This window comes from Archocentrus centrarchus, chromosome 1 (genome assembly GCF_007364275.1).
Source record: "Archocentrus centrarchus isolate MPI-CPG fArcCen1 chromosome 1, fArcCen1, whole genome shotgun sequence".
In the NCBI taxonomy this organism is placed as follows: Eukaryota; Metazoa; Chordata; class Actinopteri; order Cichliformes; family Cichlidae; genus Archocentrus; species Archocentrus centrarchus.
The window spans coordinates 285,347-305,267 of NC_044346.1; the positions used below are offsets into that span (position 1 = coordinate 285,347).

At 40.1% G+C, this 19,921-nt stretch overlaps 1 protein-coding gene and 1 long non-coding RNA gene across 2 annotated transcripts; both read right to left on the reverse strand.

Moving 5' to 3' along the window:
* Nucleotides 1-211: 211 nt before the first annotated feature.
* LOC115788909 (NACHT, LRR and PYD domains-containing protein 12-like) lies at nucleotides 212-12,884 on the reverse strand (the record flags this gene model as incomplete). The annotated part of the gene is made up of 7 exons (XM_030742016.1): nucleotides 11,062-12,884; nucleotides 8,120-8,308; nucleotides 7,736-7,978; nucleotides 7,488-7,658; nucleotides 2,216-2,389; nucleotides 853-902; nucleotides 212-780 (listed from the first exon to the last, which is right to left on the reverse strand). Coding segments are annotated over exons 1-7 (3,219 nt in total), but the record flags the coding sequence as incomplete, so codon positions are not given.
* A 37-nt stretch (nucleotides 12,885-12,921) lies between these two features.
* Nucleotides 12,922-15,994, reverse strand: LOC115779767 (uncharacterized). Its single transcript, XR_004019938.1, has 4 exons — nucleotides 15,897-15,994; nucleotides 14,992-15,172; nucleotides 14,577-14,633; nucleotides 12,922-12,987 (listed from the first exon to the last, which is right to left on the reverse strand). It is a non-coding gene; the product is annotated as an uncharacterized LOC115779767 (long non-coding RNA).
* Nucleotides 15,995-19,921: the final 3,927 nt, after the last annotated feature.

The following is a 19,921-nucleotide window of genomic DNA, read 5'->3' on the forward strand; positions in this document are numbered from 1 at the left end:
TGATTTGGTGCTATATAAATAAAACTGAACTGAACTGAATGATGGTAACTATCAAAGCTTGTATATGTTACCTGTATGAAATGCCTGTTCTTTCTTTTCTCATCTCCGGCGTGAAGTTTGAGTGAGCCTAAAAATCCAGAGAGGTCAAATAAAATACTTTTTCTAGTTACTGAAACTGGTTATCTGGTGCTATGAGACAAGTAGAAACACTCACAGCACCCATTGTCAGCTTCACCACCCTCGACAAGGTCAAATTTCCAGCATAAACAGTGAATGCTGGGTAGAGAGGCTCAGTGAAAGTGGTGTGGAAGGTATGAATGAGAGTTTTTGTGTCACCAGACAGCCAGTAGAAGGACAGAATGCCGGCTGGCCAGTCCAGAAACAGTCCCAGTCTCTTTGGTCTGGCCAGGAATGCTTGAACATCAATGTATGGGACTGGTATAAAAGTTTCCATAAACTTGTGTCGGAAGGAGTAACCTTTTGAAGAGGTGATCGTGAAACACCAGCTTTTGTTGGTTCGGTCAATTTCTGTGTCAAAGAATCCTTTCCTCGGTAGGCTTTTATACGCAACACCAATATTCACAAATGCTTCCCACTCTACTTCCCAGTAGCAGCGCCCAGTCAGAGCCTCTCTACACAGCACCTGACATGTTTGGTCAAATCTCTCTGGATGATCAGGATAGGGCTGCTTTTCCTGAGTGTGGCTCGCTTTCTTGCCACATTCAGACAAGAGAAGTTTTTCATTCACAGTGTTGGGGTCGAATGTAAGATCACAGGCATCTATGAAAGAAACTGTATGAGTTAAGTTTCAGTTTAGTCCATTTCACAGAGCAGAAACTCAGTGACACTTACACTTGTTGAGAAGCTGTGGGTTGACCCAGTGCTCTTCATTGTGGTCCACACTGAGGCAGAAGAGCAATAAACATGAACAATTAAATATGATATATTATACAGTGTTTCTCAAGGTAGTAGGTAGACAGGAAACTGTTGCCTTGAGTTAGCAAAATTGATTCACAGATGGACAGAAAAGCAATATTACAGATAGAGTTTACTAGATAAATGGTCAGAGATCAAGTATCATTCCTTTACCACCTGAAATGAAAGAAATCCTGCCTGACCAAGGTGAAGCAGCACTCAGAGACATGCTCCACTCTGTGGTTTTTATCTCTGTGGAGAAGGACTCCACAAAGGAGTGCAGTCACACACTAAGCAGTTATGGGGGCATCTACTGCATGTTATGTATACTGAGAGACTAAGATCAGTGTAGATACTGCTCTGTCAGTATAACAACAAATAGCTAACTGGCTAAATAAACTAAGCTGAGCTTATGGAGCTGCATGAATCTGGCAAAAGTTCATGTGTAACATTAGCTGATAAATTAATTTAACAATGACCAGCTAAGTTAACTAGAGAGCCCAGCCCCATGAGTCTGGATGAATTAACTGACCTTTGTCACTCAAAAAAGTATTTTGCGACAATAAATAGGGTACAGTTCAGTACAGTACAGGCTACGGTAGCATTTGCTAAATACCCCCCCAAAAAGAGAGAAAGAGCAAGTTCTTGGTGAGTTTTATTTCTCAAACCAAAGAAATAGCCCTCCATTAATCAAATGCCCTATTGATTTCAACCTAGTTCTGCTGACTTTTAGCCACAGACAAACTGATAACTATCTAATATAGCGGCTAGGTGGCTAACTTTGTTGCTAAAGTTATCTGTAGTAAAATGCTATCTGATGCATATGCTAAACATTTGTTTTAATTCTTATGAAGGGTTTGTGTTGGTTTTGTTAATTTGTTGACATTAAATATTGTTTCTGTTATTCTAATATTTCTAGAGACATTTAATATTCTTCGCTACTCATACTGCTGGATAACAGGAGAGTAACACTGAAACAAGCTGATGGCAACAGAGCAACATTGCATGCTTTGGATTTTTGAGTAAAATTTGTGTTGAGCCCATCACACAGAAATGGGTCTTATTAAAGTTAATGGGAATGTTACAGGTAACCAAGAAAGTCATGGAGAGTCTCATTTTTAACATTACAAACCAATGGCAAAGTAAAAGTATTTAACACATAAAATTGCTTAGTTCACTCTCAGAAAGGTTAAGCAGTTCTAGCTATATAGTTTAATATTTTCTCAAAGATGGTCAAGATGAAATCCCTGAATAGGAAGTTGTAGCTTAATTTAGTGTGGAAGCTATAAGGAATACTGACTTGAGCTTTTCCAGTCTATATTTTGGGTCTTCCAGTTGCTCAGAGAGCAGTTTCACTCCTGACACTCCAGGATGATTGTAGCTAAGGTCCAGCTCTCTGAGATATGAGGGGTTGGACTTCAGAGCCGAGGCCAGAGAGACACAGCCTTCCTCTGTGATCCCACAGCATGACAGCCTGGAGAGAACATGGCTCTTATCAAACCAAAAGTCTATTGCAACTTTTAAGTGATAATACACATGTATAATACAGTACTGATTAAAAAAAAAGAAAAAAGTACAGCCTCTTTTATTTCTAAGGTTTAGCTATCAGGACATAATGAAAAAAATCTGGTCCTTAGGAAGTCTTAAAATTAAGTAAATACAACCTCAGATGAACAACAACACACTTGTTAAACTGAGGCATTATTTATTTAACAAAAATGTGTGCAAAAATGCAAAAGCTGTGTGTGAAAAACTAAGTACAGCCTTATTGTTTGTATTGGAATTAAGAGGGTAAGTAGCCGCCAGATGCCTCTAATCAAATGCACTTAATAACTAATCATCAGCAAGTGTGAGCGCATTTATAAAAGCAGAGGTTCTGGCAGTTTGTTGGTCTGGAGCATTCAGGTTAACACAATAACATGGAGAAATCAGCAATGAGCGGCCGTCACCATCCATCTGATAAAGGTTAAAAGGTGAATTCCAAACTTGCTGAAGTCCATCATTCTACAGTGAGAAAGTTTACGCACTGGCAAGTTGCCAGTCTCCACACAGTGGACTTCCCAGCAAATTCACCCCAAGGTCAGACCATGAATTAGCCTAAGAAATTGCCTGTAGTGTCTGAGTTACATCTCAGATGCAACAGGACCCTATTCCAGGTAGAAGGTTCAAGAAACTCTGAGTTTAAAAACATACTCTGAGTTGATCAACCCTGAGATCGGCAACTCTGAGTTTCCCGTTTCAGAACAGCTGACCTCAGGTCAGTTTGTTACTTAATAAAAACTGAGATCTAATGAGATCTACAGAAAAACTGCTTTAATGTTTCCAGTTTAAGCATTTCTAATCTGATCTAAGATCAGCTTCGCTGATACATGACGGCTCTCTGACAGCCACAGCAGAAATGTTTCACTGAGTTACTGTTAGAGGTCAGAGGTCAGTCATAGTTTCATTTTTAGCTGCAACAATTCAAAGCAGCTTTCCAAGTCTGTAATGAATGTTAAGTTTTACCAATAAAGGCAAACATGTTATAATGAATGTCTCAGCTTAATAGGTTTTAAATATTTCAATGCAGTTTTGAGAGGATGAGATATTTTAATGAATGAATGAAGATTGTGTCAGGAAAATGCGATGCAATTTTCACGGCTGTGAATTAGGTTGGGCTCTAAGGCTGAACTTGCTGCTTTGTATCAGTTCATAACTATAAAAGGAAACAAAGTACTTGTCGTAATCTCTTAATCGCTGTCTGTGTATACCTTCTGCCGCACACAGATGTTGCAGTAGTTTTGTTTGGACCATAAAATATGTTCGAAGTACAAGAAATAGAGTTTGCAAAAGGAGAGCGTGTTCTGCCACGTTTGTGCCCTTTGGCTTCCTTTCCAGACAAGAACCCATCCGCACTCATATGTAAAGGATCAGCTCGCAAAGCACAGTGGAAAGGCAGCCCCTTTCTTAAGCGGTTCACCGGTTCATTAGAACCAGCACTAGCACTGGCACGAGCACCGGCATCTCGTCAGTCGAAATGTGGTATCAGAGTTTGTCGGATAAAACCTACCAGCGAGCAGGTTACGTTCACAGAATCTGTTACTGTGTTTCTTTTGGATAGATGAAATCAAAGTTAAATGTTCTTTCCCTACGCAACATCTTGAAAGCTACTGTATGCATGAGGTTATTTTGTTCTTGCCACTATGCATATATTAGTGAATCAAAGTTCCCATTGTCCTCTGTAATGAAACATGTTTACTTTGAGGTGAAGTGGAGAAAGTGGTGTCAATGTTGTCATAGAGAATCCTGCTCTGCTAAGGCAAAAATGCAGGAGAAAGTCCGTATGATGAAACTGAAACAAGAATGTCCGTGGAGGAAGCCAGAAAAAGCTCAGCTCTCCAAAGTGTTTCCATTTGAGTGACAAGGTTAAAAACAAAAAAAGCAATTCTCAGGCTGAAATAGCAGTGGTTCTGATTATTGAACAAAATATTTACATCAAAGTTGTTGTGGAAAAAAGACTAACAAACCATAAGAAAACAGGTGGACAAGATAAGATGTCTATAAGACTATATTCAAAAAATTTTGAAGTTCACACATTTTTAGTTGGTATTTTGTGTTCTTTGTGTAATTTAATATGTTGTATATGTACTTGATTTTTATTCTGAGCATTTTTGGTTTTATGGTAAATAAATAATAATAAATGGTAAATGGACTGGTTCTTATTGTCATGGTCCTGGGTCCATTAACCCAGCGTTTTTTGTTGGATTTTGATTTGAGTGTTTATTGTTCATTTCCTGCCCTTGTGTCATGTTCATGTGTCCTAGTCCTGGTCTTTGGGTTTGGTTACTTCCTATTTTATTTTGGTATGTTTTAGGGCTGCAACGATTCATCGATTAACTCGATTAAATCGATTCTAAAAATTTATCGACACAAATTTACTGTGTCGATGCTTCGTTTAAACTCTGCGGCGCTCAGCTGTCTCGGTGTAAGCGGCGCTCCTCACTAGCATTAGCAGCATTAGTGCTGACGTTTTTTTGTGGGTTTATTGGGGGCTGGCAAACCAACATAGAACTGCATTACCGCCACCTACTGGACTGGAGTGTGAATCACTCACGTATACACAAGCACACATTCTAAAAAGCTCTCCGTCGCTGCGATGGATTTCATTTAACACAGAGTGGATCATCACTAGAGTTGCCACCTGTCTCGTAAAATACAGAACCCCGTATGTTACGGGACTCCGTGGAATACGGCTCCATAACATGCCGTGTTCCATACTTTACGGGACGGGTGGCAACTGTCGCTGACATGCATTTCCACGCCTCCACTGCTCTCTGTGTGTCTGTGTGTGTTGTGCTCGCTGAGAATTTCAGCTGCTATTTTTGTCTTTACTTCAGCTGTAGCTACCAGAACTGGTTTGCTAGCGAGCGCGGGCCATTAGCACTAGCGATGGTTCGGTACCGGAAGGCCCGCCCCCAGGACCGAGGGGCTCCTTCAAAATATTTTTTATACTTTAATCCCTTATTAGTGACTAAATATAGACCTGCAGTAGAAACGTATTTTCGAGAATGCTTGTGAATACAAAGCATTACACCATTACTCACACATGCGCCATGGCTCCCGCAGCCACTAGTTTTTCAAAACACTCATAGCAGGCAGCGGTTTTAACTGCGCAAGCGCAAAGAGGCGAAGCTGTGACGGTGAGCTCAAGTAGTGAAAAAGGAAACGTTTTTCCAGCGTCCAAAACAGCAGCTTTTTCTTTTAGTAACCACCATTAAATCTGTGAAACAGCTGGAGGTCCTTCATCAAGCACCTGATCAGCAAGTGTTAAGGTGAAGAAAAGAGAACTTTGTAGCTGCTCCATTCACCGCTGTTTGTTCACATGGCGAGAAACTGTATTACGGAAGTTAAAATATGCAGATAAACTGTTAATAAAAAAAAGTATTTCTTATCCGATTACTCGATTAATCGCTGGAATAATCGATAGAATACTCGATTACTAAAATAATCGTTTTATGCAGCCCTAGTATGTTTGGTCCTTGTGCTTTGGGTTTAGTTTTGCTTACTGTGTTTCCCTCCCAGCTGTGTATATATTTTCTGTGTTTTCACTTTATCCTTGTCGTGATGTCATCATTGTTGTCCAAATCCGGTTATCAAATGTGTTTTTCTAGTTTATGCTGGCCCCGTTCAGTTCTGTCCTGTGTTCCAGCAATAAAGCTGAGTTATTAGAGTTTACACACTGCCTCTTGAGTCCTGCATTGGGGTCCTCAATCCTGCCTGTGTTTCCTCTCAAACAGACAGGATTCTGTCTTCAGTTCAGCAACTTTATTACTCCCAATTCTATTGATTATTTTCCATGACGCAGATACAGACATGAGCACAGATGCAGGAAAAAACAACTGACCATCCACCAAGGGTCGTTCAACTGACCAACCTCGTGCTAGTTGATGATATCACACACTGAACTCTGACCCTGTGGTACCAACATTAATCAGAGTAGTATTTGGAATAAAAGCAAAAGAAAATAGAAACAGAAAATAATTACTGTCTTACTGCTTAAATCTATTACTGCCAATTAAATAATTGAAAATACACATAAGATTACAATAGGTGTTTCAAGGTCACAACACCGGTACATGACACTTATACAGCACGTTTCTACTCTAATTTGATCACTCAAAGGGCCTTATATAACATGCCTCATTCACCCATTTACTGAGGCACTTCTTTTTACGCTTAAGTGCGTAAAAAGAGTAAATAAAGAGTAAGTAAACACATACTCTGACGGTTGCATCGGACAGCAACTTGGGGTTCAGAATCTTGCCTGAGGATACTTTGGCACACAAATCGGAGCAGCCAGGAATTGAACTGCCAACCTTTCGATTAGTATGTGACCTCCTCTACCTACAGCCATCCCATAAATAATAGTAATAATAATGCTAATAGTGGTAGTAGTATTCAGTTCCAAGATATCTTATATTTTCAAAGACAGCTTCATCATTTGTTTGTACTCATGGTCTGAAGCTGTTGTAAATTTGTTCAAAGAGAATAAATGGATTTGTGTGTGAAACATTTATACATATGACTTATTTACAGATTTGTTCATATCCACTGTCTGTGAATGATGCCCAATGATCCCAAGCACAGCAGCAAATCTATAACAGAATGGCTGAAAATCCCTCCACAATGGTATGACAGACAGATAAAGTAACAGAGAAAACAATTACTTCAAGTTATTATTGCTAAAAATGTTTCTCCAAGCTAATGAATCATATGTACTTGGTCTTTGACACAAAGCCTGTGCGTTGTGGTTTGGTTTTTGTTAAATAAATGCTGACACAGCTTAATATGTTGTGTTGTTCTTCTGAAGTTGTATTTACTTAATTTAATACCTAGTAAGAAGTGTATATTTTTACATAATTTTTATTATATACAGTACCAATCCAACGTTTGGACACACTCATTCATCGGTAAGTGGGTCCAAACTTTTGACTGGTACTGTTTTATGTAAAACTTGAGTTTGTACTTTTTATTTTTTTTTTTAACCATGATTTTACTGAACCACATTATAAAATCAGAGGACATATCTTTACCTCAGTGTTTCCAGCCTACATTTTGAACTCCCAAGTCCAACAGAGAGCAGCTGCACGCCTGAATCCTGCAAGTCATTGCAACTGAGGTCAAGCTCTCTCAGCTGGGAGTTAGAGCTGAGAACTGAGGCAAACAGCTGACAGCATTTATTTTTCAGGTAACAACCAGCCATTCTGCAATCAAAACAAAAACATCTGAACATCATATCTGTAAGAGAACCATATATGATCCTACCACTAACTGCATTTACCTGTACTCCTCCAGTTTGCAGATAGGACCAATCAAGGCAGAAGGAATAACAGTCAGTGGAGTTAATTCATCAATGAAATCTTCATAGTTTTCATTTATCTTCAACTCTCTTGTATCACTGTAGTTCTGTGGATAACTGTACATGCAGTTAGTCAGGTCCAGCACCTTCAGGGTTGATTGTTTAGATTGAAGGATAGAGGCCATAATGTGACAATTCTGAAAGTCTAGAGAAAATCCTGATAACCTGTGCAAAACACATATCAGTTAAGTTATGTAGTTTTGTAATTCAGTGGGTAGGCAAACTGAAGCTAGGGCAGTTAAATATATCCCATATTTTAATAATTTAACTAAAAAAAAAAACTAAACAAATAGTGATTAAACTGACCTCAGTGTCTCCAGTTTACAGTCAGGACTTTCCAACACAACCAAGAGATCATAAGGAAAATTACCACTGATGTTAGCAAAACACACCAAGCACAGCTCTCTTAAGCAAGAGTCTGCTGACTGAAGAATGGAGAGTAGTATATGTAGACGATCATCTGTTGCACTCACTGAGGCATGCTCACTTTTGAGTCTGTCGAATGAGAAGAAAAGCAGTCTGTCATGGTGGTTTTTGATGTTTTGTGGTTAATATGAAAGCATAAGCAGCAGTGAACACTACTAGCTAACATGTTAAGGTGTGTCAGTATTATAACATTTATACAGAACCAATAGTATAGTTTTGGTTTGAAGCACTACAAGTATCACACCAGGAATGAAGTAGGTTTAAGTGTAACACACTTCATGACATCCATCTAATCCAAATTTAATTTGGAGAACATGCATTAGGAAGTGGATCATATGAGTATACTCAAGTTTGAGCTAAACAGAAATGTTTGAAAGTGCTTCGCACAATTAAGCTTAAAGCAGATAAACCCATAAGCTGGAGAGGGAATGGCGTCTCAATTGATGCTCAATTGATGCTCAAAGAAGATGCTCATTTAGCCTGGAAAAAGAGTTTGTTGCTCTATAAAAAAAAAAGCCCTCCGTAAAGCTAGGACATCTTACTATTCATCATTAATTGAAGGAAATAAAAACAACCCCAGGTTTCTTTTCAGCACTGTAGCCAGGCTGACAAAGAGTCAGAGCTCTGTAGAGCCGAGTATTCCTTTCACTTTAACTAGCAGTGATCTCATGGATTTCTTTACAAATAAAATTTTAACAATTAGAGAAAAAAATATTAAAAACCATCTCAAAGATTTATCTTTATGTTCTGCTGCTTTCAGCACTGCTGGTATTTGTTTAGACTCTCTTGCTCCAATTGATCTTTTAGAGTTAACTTCAATAGTTACTTCCTCCAAACCAGCAACATGTTTATTAGATCCCATTCCTACTAGACTGTTCAAAGAAGTCCTTTCATTAATTGATGCTTCAATCTTAAAAATGATCAGCCTTTCTTTATTAGTTGGCTATGTACCACAGGCCTTCAAGGAGGCTGTAATTAAACCTCTACTTAAAAAGCCATCACTGACCCAGCTGTCTTAGCTAATTATAGGCCAATCTCCAACCTTCCTTTTCTCTCAAAGATTCTTGAAAGAGTAGTTGTAAAACAGCTAACTGATCATCTGCAGAGGAACGGTTTATTTGAAGAGTTTCAGTCAGGTTTCAGAATTCATCACAGTACAGAAACAGCATTAGTGAAGGTTACCAATGATCTTCTTAGAGCCTCTGACAGTGGACTCATCTCTGTTCTTGTCCTGTTGGACCTCAGTGCAGCTTTTGATACTGTTGACCATAACATTTTATTACAGAGATTAGAGCATACTATAGGTATTAAAGGTACTGCACTGCAGTGGTTTGGATCATATTTATCTAATAGACTCCAATTTGTTCATGTAAATGGGGAGTCTTCTTCACACACTAAGGTTAATTATGGAGTTCCACAGGGTTCTGTGCTAGGACCAATTCTATTTACATTATTCATGCTTCCCTTAGGCAAAATTATTAGAAAGCACTGCATACATTTTCATTATTATGCAGATAATACTCAGCTTTATCTATCAATGAAGCCAGATGATTAAATTAGTTAAACTGCAGGAATGTCTTAAAGACTTAAAGGCCCGGATGACCTCTAATTTCCTGCTTCTAAATTCAGATGAAACAAAAGTTTTTGTGCTCTGCCAGACAAATCTTAAAATTAGAAATATTATTAGACTGATGCTGAAAAGCTAATTGATACATTAATTACTTCTAGACTGCACTACTGTTATTCGTTATTATCAGGTTGTCCTAAAAGCTCCCCCAAAATCCTTCAGCTGATTCAAAATGCTGCAGCTAGAGTACTGACAGGGACTAGAAAGAGAGAGCAGATTTGTCCCATATTGGCTTCTCTTCATTGGCTCCCTGTTAAATCTACAATAGAGTTTAAAATCCTTCTCCTCACATACAAGGTCTTGAATAATCAGGCCCCATCTTATCTTAAAAACCTCATAGTACCATATCACCCCAATAGAGCACTTCGCTCTCAGACTGCTGGATTACTTGTGGTTCCTAGGATACTTAAGAGTAGAATGGGAGGCAGAGCCTTCAGCTTTCAGGCCCCTCTTCTGTGGAACCAGATCCCAGCTTGGATTTGGGAGACAGACACCCTCTCTATTTTTAACATTAGGCTTAAAACTTTCCTTTATGATAAAGCTTATAGTTAGGGCTGGATCAGGTGACCCTGAACATCCCTTAGCTATGCTATTATAGGCCTAGGCTGCTGGGGGGTTCCCATAATGTACTTTCTTTTTATTGACCTTTTTTACTCTGTTTACACTTCACTCTGTATTTAATCATTAGTTATTATTATCGCTGTCTCTCTTCCACAGCATGTCTTTTGTCCTGTCTCTCTCCCCTCAGCCCAACCGTTCACAGCAGATGACCCCCCCTCCCTGAGCCTGGTTCTGCTGGAGGTTTCTTCCTGTTAAAAAGGAGTTTTTCCTTCCCACTGTTGCCAAGTGCTGCTCATAGGGGGTCATTTTGACTGGTGGATTTTCTCTGTATTATTGTAGGGTCTTTACCCACAATGCAAAGCACCTTGAGGCAACTGTTTGTTGTGATTTGGCGCTATATAAATAAAATTGAATTGAACTGAAATTGAATTGAAATTAGGCTATTAGCCTCTTCCAGAGCCTCTCCTTGCCATGCACATTCTATATATAATTTCCACTACATTGAAATGGCAAACTTTCTACTAGATCATGTTTTGATCCTCATATTTATTATAACTCATGAATTATCCATAGCTAAGAGGATCGCTTAGTCTTGGCTGTTTCAGTGATAAAACCTGCTCACAATTCTACTTACACGGCCTTTTTGCAGTTCTTCAATTGCTGGACAAGTTTCTCAGTCCCTATAATTGGTGTAATGGATTTTGTCAGATCGAGTTCCTCAACCACTTCCCCAGATATCTGCAGCATGGTGGACAGTACTGAACAGTCAATGGATGAGAGTCTCACTCCTGAATTTAGATACATTCTGATGTCATCCTGAAATCTCTCTTCCTTGAGCTCCATCTTGCAGAGGAAAAGATTCATACACCTCTCTTGTGGAATGTTTTCAACACTGAAATTTTTTAGGTATCCCTTCATCTCTTCACTCGTGTCCGAGCTGCTCTTTGCCTGGGGCAGTAAACTCTGCAGCATGGTTTGATTGGACTCCAGGGAAAATCCAAGGAAGAAACAGAGAAACAGATCTAACTGACCTTTCTCACTTTGCATGGCTTTATCCACAACCTTTTTCTGTAGTTCAAGAAAGCTCATATCTGTAGGATCAGTACTCAGGAAAGACTTCAAAGTGTTGATGTTCTTTGTCATGCAGCAGTGGTGCATGTAAAGAGCTGCAAGAAACTCCTGAAAGCTTAAATGCACAAAGCTGAACATCTTTTTCTTGTACAGACCACGTTCTTCCTTCAGGATTTCTGAGCAAAACCCACAAAACACTGAAGCTTCATCAACGTTGATGCCACTTTCTCTGAGGTCCTCTTCATAGAATATGATGTTTCCTTTCTGCAGCTGATCAAATGCCAACTTGGACAGGTTTGACAGCATGGCAGAATTCTGGGCCTGAGACTTTTTCTTTTTGGCTCTCTTCTTTGAGCTTTTCCCTGCATATTTCTGTGTTGTTCTTTGTGTTTGAATGAGTAAATAATAAATGTACAGTTCTGTCATTGTTGTGATCCTGCGACTCTTTTCATCACTCCATCCTTTCCTAAACACCTCAGCAATGATCCAGCAAAAGATTGGAATATGGCCCATAAAATAGAAGCTTATCATTCCTCTAAGACAAGACAGGACTTCTTTGGCCTGGCTGGCTGTGCTGAATCTCTTACTAAAGTATAATTCTTTTTGTTGCTCAGTGAAGCCTTGGACTTCTGTCATCTGATCAATGTATTTTGAAGGAATCTGACTGGCTGCTGCAGGTCTGGATGTTACCCACAGCAGAGCACCAGGCAGCAGGTTGCCTTTGATGAGGTTGGTCAGCAACACATTGACTGTTGATCTCTGATTCATGTCATCCATTCTTACACTTCCATCAAAGTCCAGTGGAAATCTACTTTCATCCAAGCCATCAAAGATGAACAGCACCTGCTTGTTAACAAGCTGCTGCATACCTTCCAGGGGTTTCAGTTCAGGGTAGAAACAAAGAAGAAGTTGCAGCAGACTGTAGTCACCATCTCTGAGCATGTTCAGCTCTCTAAAGAGGAGCACAAAGATAAAATCAATGTGCTGGTTGGATTTTCCTTCGGCCCAGTTGAGGGCAAAATTTTGGACAGTGAATGTCTTTCCAATACCAGCGATCCCTTTCGTCAAGACTCTTTGGATTGCCTTGTCTTTTGCTGGTTGCTGTTGGACATTGCTTCTTCCTGGTTTAAAGATATTCAGGAAGTCAATCTGTTGATAATTAACCTCTGAAAATGGTGACTGCTGATCTGGGACATTAAAGTGATCTAGAATCTCGTGTGGTATGGAACTAAATTCCTGAGCTTGCTGGGTGATGAACAGTCTTGTGTAGACACTGTCAAGTCGAGACTGACTATCCGATGTCCCCTCATGTATCCATGTAAACTTGTCCCGAAGATGGTCTTTAAGCCTTTGTTTAACACTCTCCATCACTTTATTCTGTTCCATGTCTGCGGCTCTATCTTCTCCACACTGAAAATAGCTGCTTTCTTTCTGCTCCCATCACTTCTCTCTTTGTCAGTGAGATCCTTCTGAAATTAATGTAAAAAACCTGAAAGCAAGGAAAAAATATATAAATGCAGTTATATGCAGTTATGATTCACAGTGCATCATATCAATCATATTAAGAACCTTTATTTTTTGCTGTATTTGTTTACATTTATTTTCCCTCCATAATTCTACACTTAACATTAGTGTCATCGCCAGCATAATCCTACAAGGAACCGTTCTGGCTCTGTTCTTGTTCACCATCTACACGGCAGATTTCAGCACAACACTGACAAAAGTTTCCCTCTGATGGTTCAACAGTTGTTGGCTTAATCAATGGATGTGACGAGGAGGAGTACAGAGGAACAATTAAGGAGTTTAGTGAATGCAATCATCTCCATCTTAACACTGCAAAAACAAGGACATGGTTGTGGACTTCTAGAGGGGTAGGAGGAAGAACCAAACCAACACCGTTAATCGTCTGGCACACTGAGGTGGACATGGTCTTCAACCACAGATGCCTTGGTGTGCAAGGCATCTGTCTCCAGATGTCCTTTACACATCTATCTATCTATCTATCTATCTATCTATCTATCTATCTATCTATCTATCTATCTATCTATCTATCTATCTATCTATCTATCTATCTATCTATCTATCTATCTATCTATCTATCTATCTATCTATGTATGAAATATTTTTCCACTGGTCTCAGACTGGGCTGAAGGTTCACCTTTGTAAAGGACAATGGGCCTAATGGTGCTTTAACACTAATCATGAAGAGAAGCTTTCTGAGTGCTGGATCTGTACGATTCAACTTTTTTGCTGAGGGAAAAAGCAGAGGGCTTAGAGAAAAATAAGTAAAATATGTTATTGATTCTAAGCACTGGTTGTTTGCCTCCCTGTCCCATTGGCTATTACTGAATATTTGTGGGTCTCCTATGTGACTGTATTCATGTGAGTAACATAAAACTTTGCTTTTGTTTTTGCTGTGAGTAAACCAGAAGACCACAGCTGTCAAAACTGTGGTGTGATGAGAGAACAAAGCTGTGGAACTATATCTTTTATTACAATTACAAACATTTGTATCCAGGTTTCCCATTAAGGTAAAACCTTCACTGTAGGTATAGAGGTAGGAATGATGAAATTCCCCCAAAATAAGTTGCACTCACATTTTTCAATGTAGGATTGAAATGCACTTATTTTGACATTCAAAATATTTTTTTTGTTATGAAAAAAACGTGGAGCTGGTACACGGGGATGCACCATCATGGTGTCAGCATGATCTACAAAATGTGAAGACAAACCCATTCTCACCGAGTTTCAGTAACCTCTCCCCTGTGGGCCCTTGGTCACCAATGCTGGTGGGCACAAACATAGTGCAAGACGCACTGAGCCCAATGATGCTGGGATCGAGGTAGCTGTGGCAAACATGGCTGACCGTGTTAGACAGAGATGCTGATTGAATCATCAGATTCCTTGGAACAGATGGAAAAAGTAAGAATGTGTGAATGTGTGGAGAAGTTAAATGTCCTGTTTAAGATCACAATGACTGTCCAGAAATCATCAGCTTGTACTTTGTTTTGTCATATTTGTCAAAGTTTGATGACTGCAGGGTCTGTGTTTAGCGATCAGCGGGCGTGTACCTCGTACCCTTTGTCACTCTATCAGCAGATCTACACAGCTGCTCAGGACATGCTCAGGATCAAGCTGGAAAAATGGGAATGACAGAAGAGAGGAGAAAATCAAGCAGATTTAGCTTGAAAATTCAAACTTCCTAAACAATAATCAACACTTTCAAAATGAGAATAATTGAATTAGTAACTGATTTGAAATGATGGCCAGTATTGATTTGACCTTGAGTCTGCATGCATGCCACACAAATGAACTCACATCAGTGTGATTTGTGGTTGTAATTTTTGAAAAAGGAGAGAAAAGAGAGGTCAAGTTTTAAAAAAAACATGTACTTATTTCACTAGAATGTGCAGTGAACCACATTCTAGTGAAATAAATATATGATATCAAATGATCAATCAGTGAATCACACCCAGGATTAATTGATTTTCACCTTTGCACCAGGCCTCACTGCGGTCAGCCTGAAATGAAGCAAAGGATGGAGGGATGCCCTCACTAGTTTCAGAGGCTTATGACTCTCAGAAGCTCTCCAAGTCTGTCTGTCATAGTCTGCACACATCTGCTCCTCTCCCCTCCTCCAATGAATGGTTCAGTGTTGGGTGGGTGTCTCAGCTCTACAAGTACATGAAAAGTAAATGAGGACCACCAAGACAAAGAGAAGAGGACAGCACGTCTCTCTGGTTGGACAGCAGGTAACACGGTGCACCTCCCTACCAGTGCAGGGTGGTGTACAGCATGCTGGTGTCTACAACATCTGAACCCAGTGAGTGTCAGGCTGGCTTACAGCCAACCAAGAAATGAGAAGCTGGCTTTAAGATTCAAACTTTTAACTTTTCTTGAAGTCATTTCTAAAGTGTAGCTACTTACACTGACTTAAAAAATAGGAAAAACGTTTTTAAGTAAAAATTTAAGAAAACTGAAATTAAAAAAAAAAATCTTATGAAGTTAAATGTGTATAATTCTGTTTTTACTTTGTTACCATGAGGTACTAAGTGTATTTTGACTGTACAAACTTGTTCAACAAAGCACAGCAAAATGTATTTCACAGCAAGCACAGCAGTGAATAGATAACACCTGCAGCTCCTCTGTCACTGCCTCATCACACAGGACTGAGCACTGCAACCTTTCTCATGCAAACTGTAGGTTTTTAATCACCATTAAAATCACAGGTGACTCTTCTATGATGACTTCTGTAGTGGTGACAACATATTCAAATATGGAAGGTAGCTTATTTTTCAGGGACACCGAGCAAAGGTGCTGAATGACAGATGTATCTCACCAGCAGTAATAAAATGCACTTTAAAACAAAGTGTAAGCCTTTAAAAGTGTCTCTCTAACCTGAAAAGACTTTCCACCAGATTCAGTCTGTAACAGCTCCTCGTCTGTGAGGCCTCATAAAGAACTCTGCAGATTTTGTGCCTCCATCAACAAACCAGTGAAAATGAAAAACCTTTAACTTCTGCAAAGCCGTAAATTAGAGAGCAAACAGTGACGAGGCTGACCCACTTTTATCACAGCCACACAAACGGCAGCAGATTGTGTCTACTAACAGATCAAATGAACCAACATTAGTCCCTGTAACCCGTGACCCGTGAGTCAGAGCCTTCTTAGGTCAAAGGTGAATCAGACAGCTGAAATATGACGCGCTTACCTTTGCTCTAACTCTGCTCGGCTGCTCTCTCTCTTCTTCTTTGTGAACCCCGCCTCCATGAGGAAGATACTTGAATGGATTGGCTGGAGGGACACAGTGAGGGGCATGCTCTGCTGTGATTGGATGAGACTGCTGAGCTGATCCAATCCACTCTACTTCCTTGTTTTTTTGCACCTCTGTGTGTGAGCTGGTGAACAATACAGTTGGAAAGAAAAATTGTTGCAACAAGAAGTGACGTTATAGACTGAGCTTGTTTTTTCAAAATCAAACAGATAAGAACAGATATTACAACACACACACATGTGAAGGTCGATATCTCACAGTTAAAACATCCCACAAAACCTCAGCAAACTCAAGTTTCCCCCAAAAAAGGAAAGATAAAAATTTTGTTTAATTTCTGGTAACAGTTCTTTAGTGGTGTGGGCATAGGATGGCACTATTTTTACTGTAGCTTTCTCAGAATGAGCACACACACACACACACACACACACACACACACACGGAGGATTAACCCTGTACACAGTAACTCAATAGAAACTCCAAAAACATTTTAATTGCTCTCAGGCTCACAGAGAGATGAGTCACACTGAGGTTTGTGAATTCTGAGGTGGTTCATAAAGAACAGTTTACACTTTGTTGATTATTATATGTCAGCATCATGAGCAAAGTTTTCACACCTGTCTGCATAGAAGAGAGATTAAAATAGGAGTGAGCGAGCTTCCCCGATCAGAAACAGCTCAGCCACTTCCTGTTTCCATACAGAAGATATTTAAACTTTATTTATGCCTCCGATATTAATTTTAAACATTTTAAAAATAGTGTGACAATAAACAAAACACGCTTTGTTAAACAAGTATCTGTATTTCTCAATATTACACAATTACAAAACTGCATGTTACACACAGCGCTCGCTGTTTGAAATGTAATATAAAGCACTGAAAAACATACTGCTGGAACTATTAAAGGTATCTTTATGTTAAAAAAAAAAAAAATCAACTTGAATTTTTGTAAAATGTCACATAAAGAACTCATCCCACTCAGTCTTTAGTGCTACTTTGAATGCTGCTCTTTAGCTCCGAGTCCAGCAAGGCGGCAACCGTAGTCCCTCAACAGTTTATTTAAACTCTGGAGATGTGAGGTACAAAGAGTTCAATCATCCAAATAAGACAACAGCAGTTATTCCAGACTTTACTGACTCTAGTCAGACCAAAGGATGGCCCCTATTGTCCTCTGGTTTGTCTCAGGGATGAGATGGATGTCTCCGAGTCCAGTGAAGTCAGTATGTCAGTACTGACACTGAACAGGAAGAGAGATTCATCCAGCGAGGGTAGGCAGAAGGCAGGAGCTGAAGTGGACGTTACCTTAGCACACTGATGCATCCAGGCTCTTAATTTCCAAACTGCGCACCATAAACTGAAGCTTGTAGTTTGTGTTAAGGCTGCCATGTCTTTGTACCTCATTAAGAAAAAATAATGCAGCTAAAAGAGCTGAATAATACCCACCACTGTACAGATCATCACTTAAGTAACCTAGTTTTTTTTGTTTTGTTTTGTTTTTTGTGTTTTTTTGGGCTGCCTGTGAAGCACTTTGGACCATTCAGGTTGTTTAAATGTGCCATTATAAAGTTTAACATTAAGCAGATATATCTCTTTAGGACATAGCATCCTTGTTAATGTGAAAGTGTTTCACTGTCAATAAAACAAACAAACAAGTCACCCTAAACCTAAACAATACTGAAAATGACTGTAAGTTACTATCAGAATTTTTTTTAATGTATTTTATGTTAAACTATTATTACCAGTTGACTGGAGTCCCTGTGCATAACCTTCTTTCTTTGTAAGAACTGAGCCTTTCTCTGTGTGATTAGTAACATTTCCAGCGCATAGCCACAGTCCCTGTTAACTGCAGACCAACAAAGATCTCAACAGCTCCACATGTCAGTGTAACAGCTTTTGAAATGCTGTTTTCTGCAGTCACTACACGAGAACAGCGATGCGATTTTCATGGCCGTGAATGACGTTGGGCCCTAAGGCTGAACTTGCTGCTTTGTATCAGTTCATAACAGATAAAAGGACGCCCTAATCACTGTTTGTGACTATCCCACTGTGCTGCACTCAGATGAGGTGGAAAACTTTACGTAGAGCTGGCAGAGCCACACCCTTCTATTGCTTGCATCACATGTTCCTTGGTTCCAGACCAGCTACTGTATGACCCTTTTCCACTGACACGGTGACAGTACCAAATGTTCAAACCATTCAGCAGTTTTTCCACCATGAACTCACTTGCTGCTCGGTTGAAAAATGGGTTCCATTTTTCAGGTCTCACTTAAAAAGTTTACTTGTTAGTTTTGAGCTTTTGTTTCTGAATGCAGGCCACAGCACTAACGGTTTTATGAACAATTAGAACCATAATAGAAGTTCACTGACAGAAGAGAGGAGAAAATCAAGCAGATAACCTATTTCACAAATATAAAATAATCCACATGTAAAGAAAAAAATGATTAAAAAAAATTTTTTTTTGTCAGACATTTGACATTATGGCAAAATAATGTGCCATGTACAAAATATAAAATGTGTGTGTCACACAGTTTGCTCAGTGAAGTTTTCATACATTAGCACTAGAAGTGTCAGAGGGGCTAACTTCATTTAAATCGCTTTAGCTTGGCACAACTCTCTCATACACATTAGTGACTCTGAATTGTTGTAAAATCCACAGGCTCCCACCGCACAAAAAGAGGCATATTCGTCCCCGTATACTGACGCGGGCACTGCTAGTAAACGGCAGCTTTCGTCAGCATACGGGGATGCGCATTTTCGTTCGCCTGAGATGGATATGGTCGTTTACTACCACCAGAAGCAGCGGGGGGTAGAGGTACGGGGGAGCCGGCCAGCAGGAGGTGTTAACGACTCTACTTTACATATGAATAGCAGCGCTGCAAGCCGAAGCAGCAGCAACAGACCCACATGGCTTCTCTGTCATTGGATGAAAAAAACAACATCACAATTCATCATTCACATGTGATTGGCTGCTAGATCTGTCCCATTGGCCTTTATAAAGACAGGCCTGGGTAAGCCACTCCCTAATAAATAATAACCCAGTAATTAAAATTCCATCCATCCATCCATTCTCTTCCGCTTATCCGGGGCCAGGTCGCGGGGGCAGGAGCCTAAACAGAGAAGCCCAGGCTTACCTCTCCCCAGCCACCTCCTCCAGCTCATCTGGAGGGACCCCAAGGCGTTCCCAGGCCAGCCGAGAGATATAATCTCTCCAGCGTGTCCTGGGTCTACCACGGGGCCTCCTCCCGGTGGGACATGCCCGGAACACCTCACCCAAGAGGCATCCTAATCAGATGCCCAAGCCACCTCAACTGGCTCCTTTCGATGTGGAGGAGCAGCGGCTCTACTCTAAGCCCCTCCCGGATGGCCACACTCCTCACCTTATCTCTAAGGGAGAGGTCAGCCACCCTTCGAAGGAAACTCATTTCTGCCCCTTGTATTCGCGATCTTATTCTTTCGGTCACTACCCAAAGCTCGTGACCATAGGTGAGGGTAGGAACGTAGATCGACCGGTAAATCGAGAGCTTCGCTTTTACACTAAGCTCCCGCTTCACCACGACAGACCGAAGCAGCGTCCGCTTCACTGCAGAAGCAGCCCCGATCCGTCTGTCGATCTCCCGCTCCCTTCTCCCGTCACTCGTGAACAAGACCCCGAG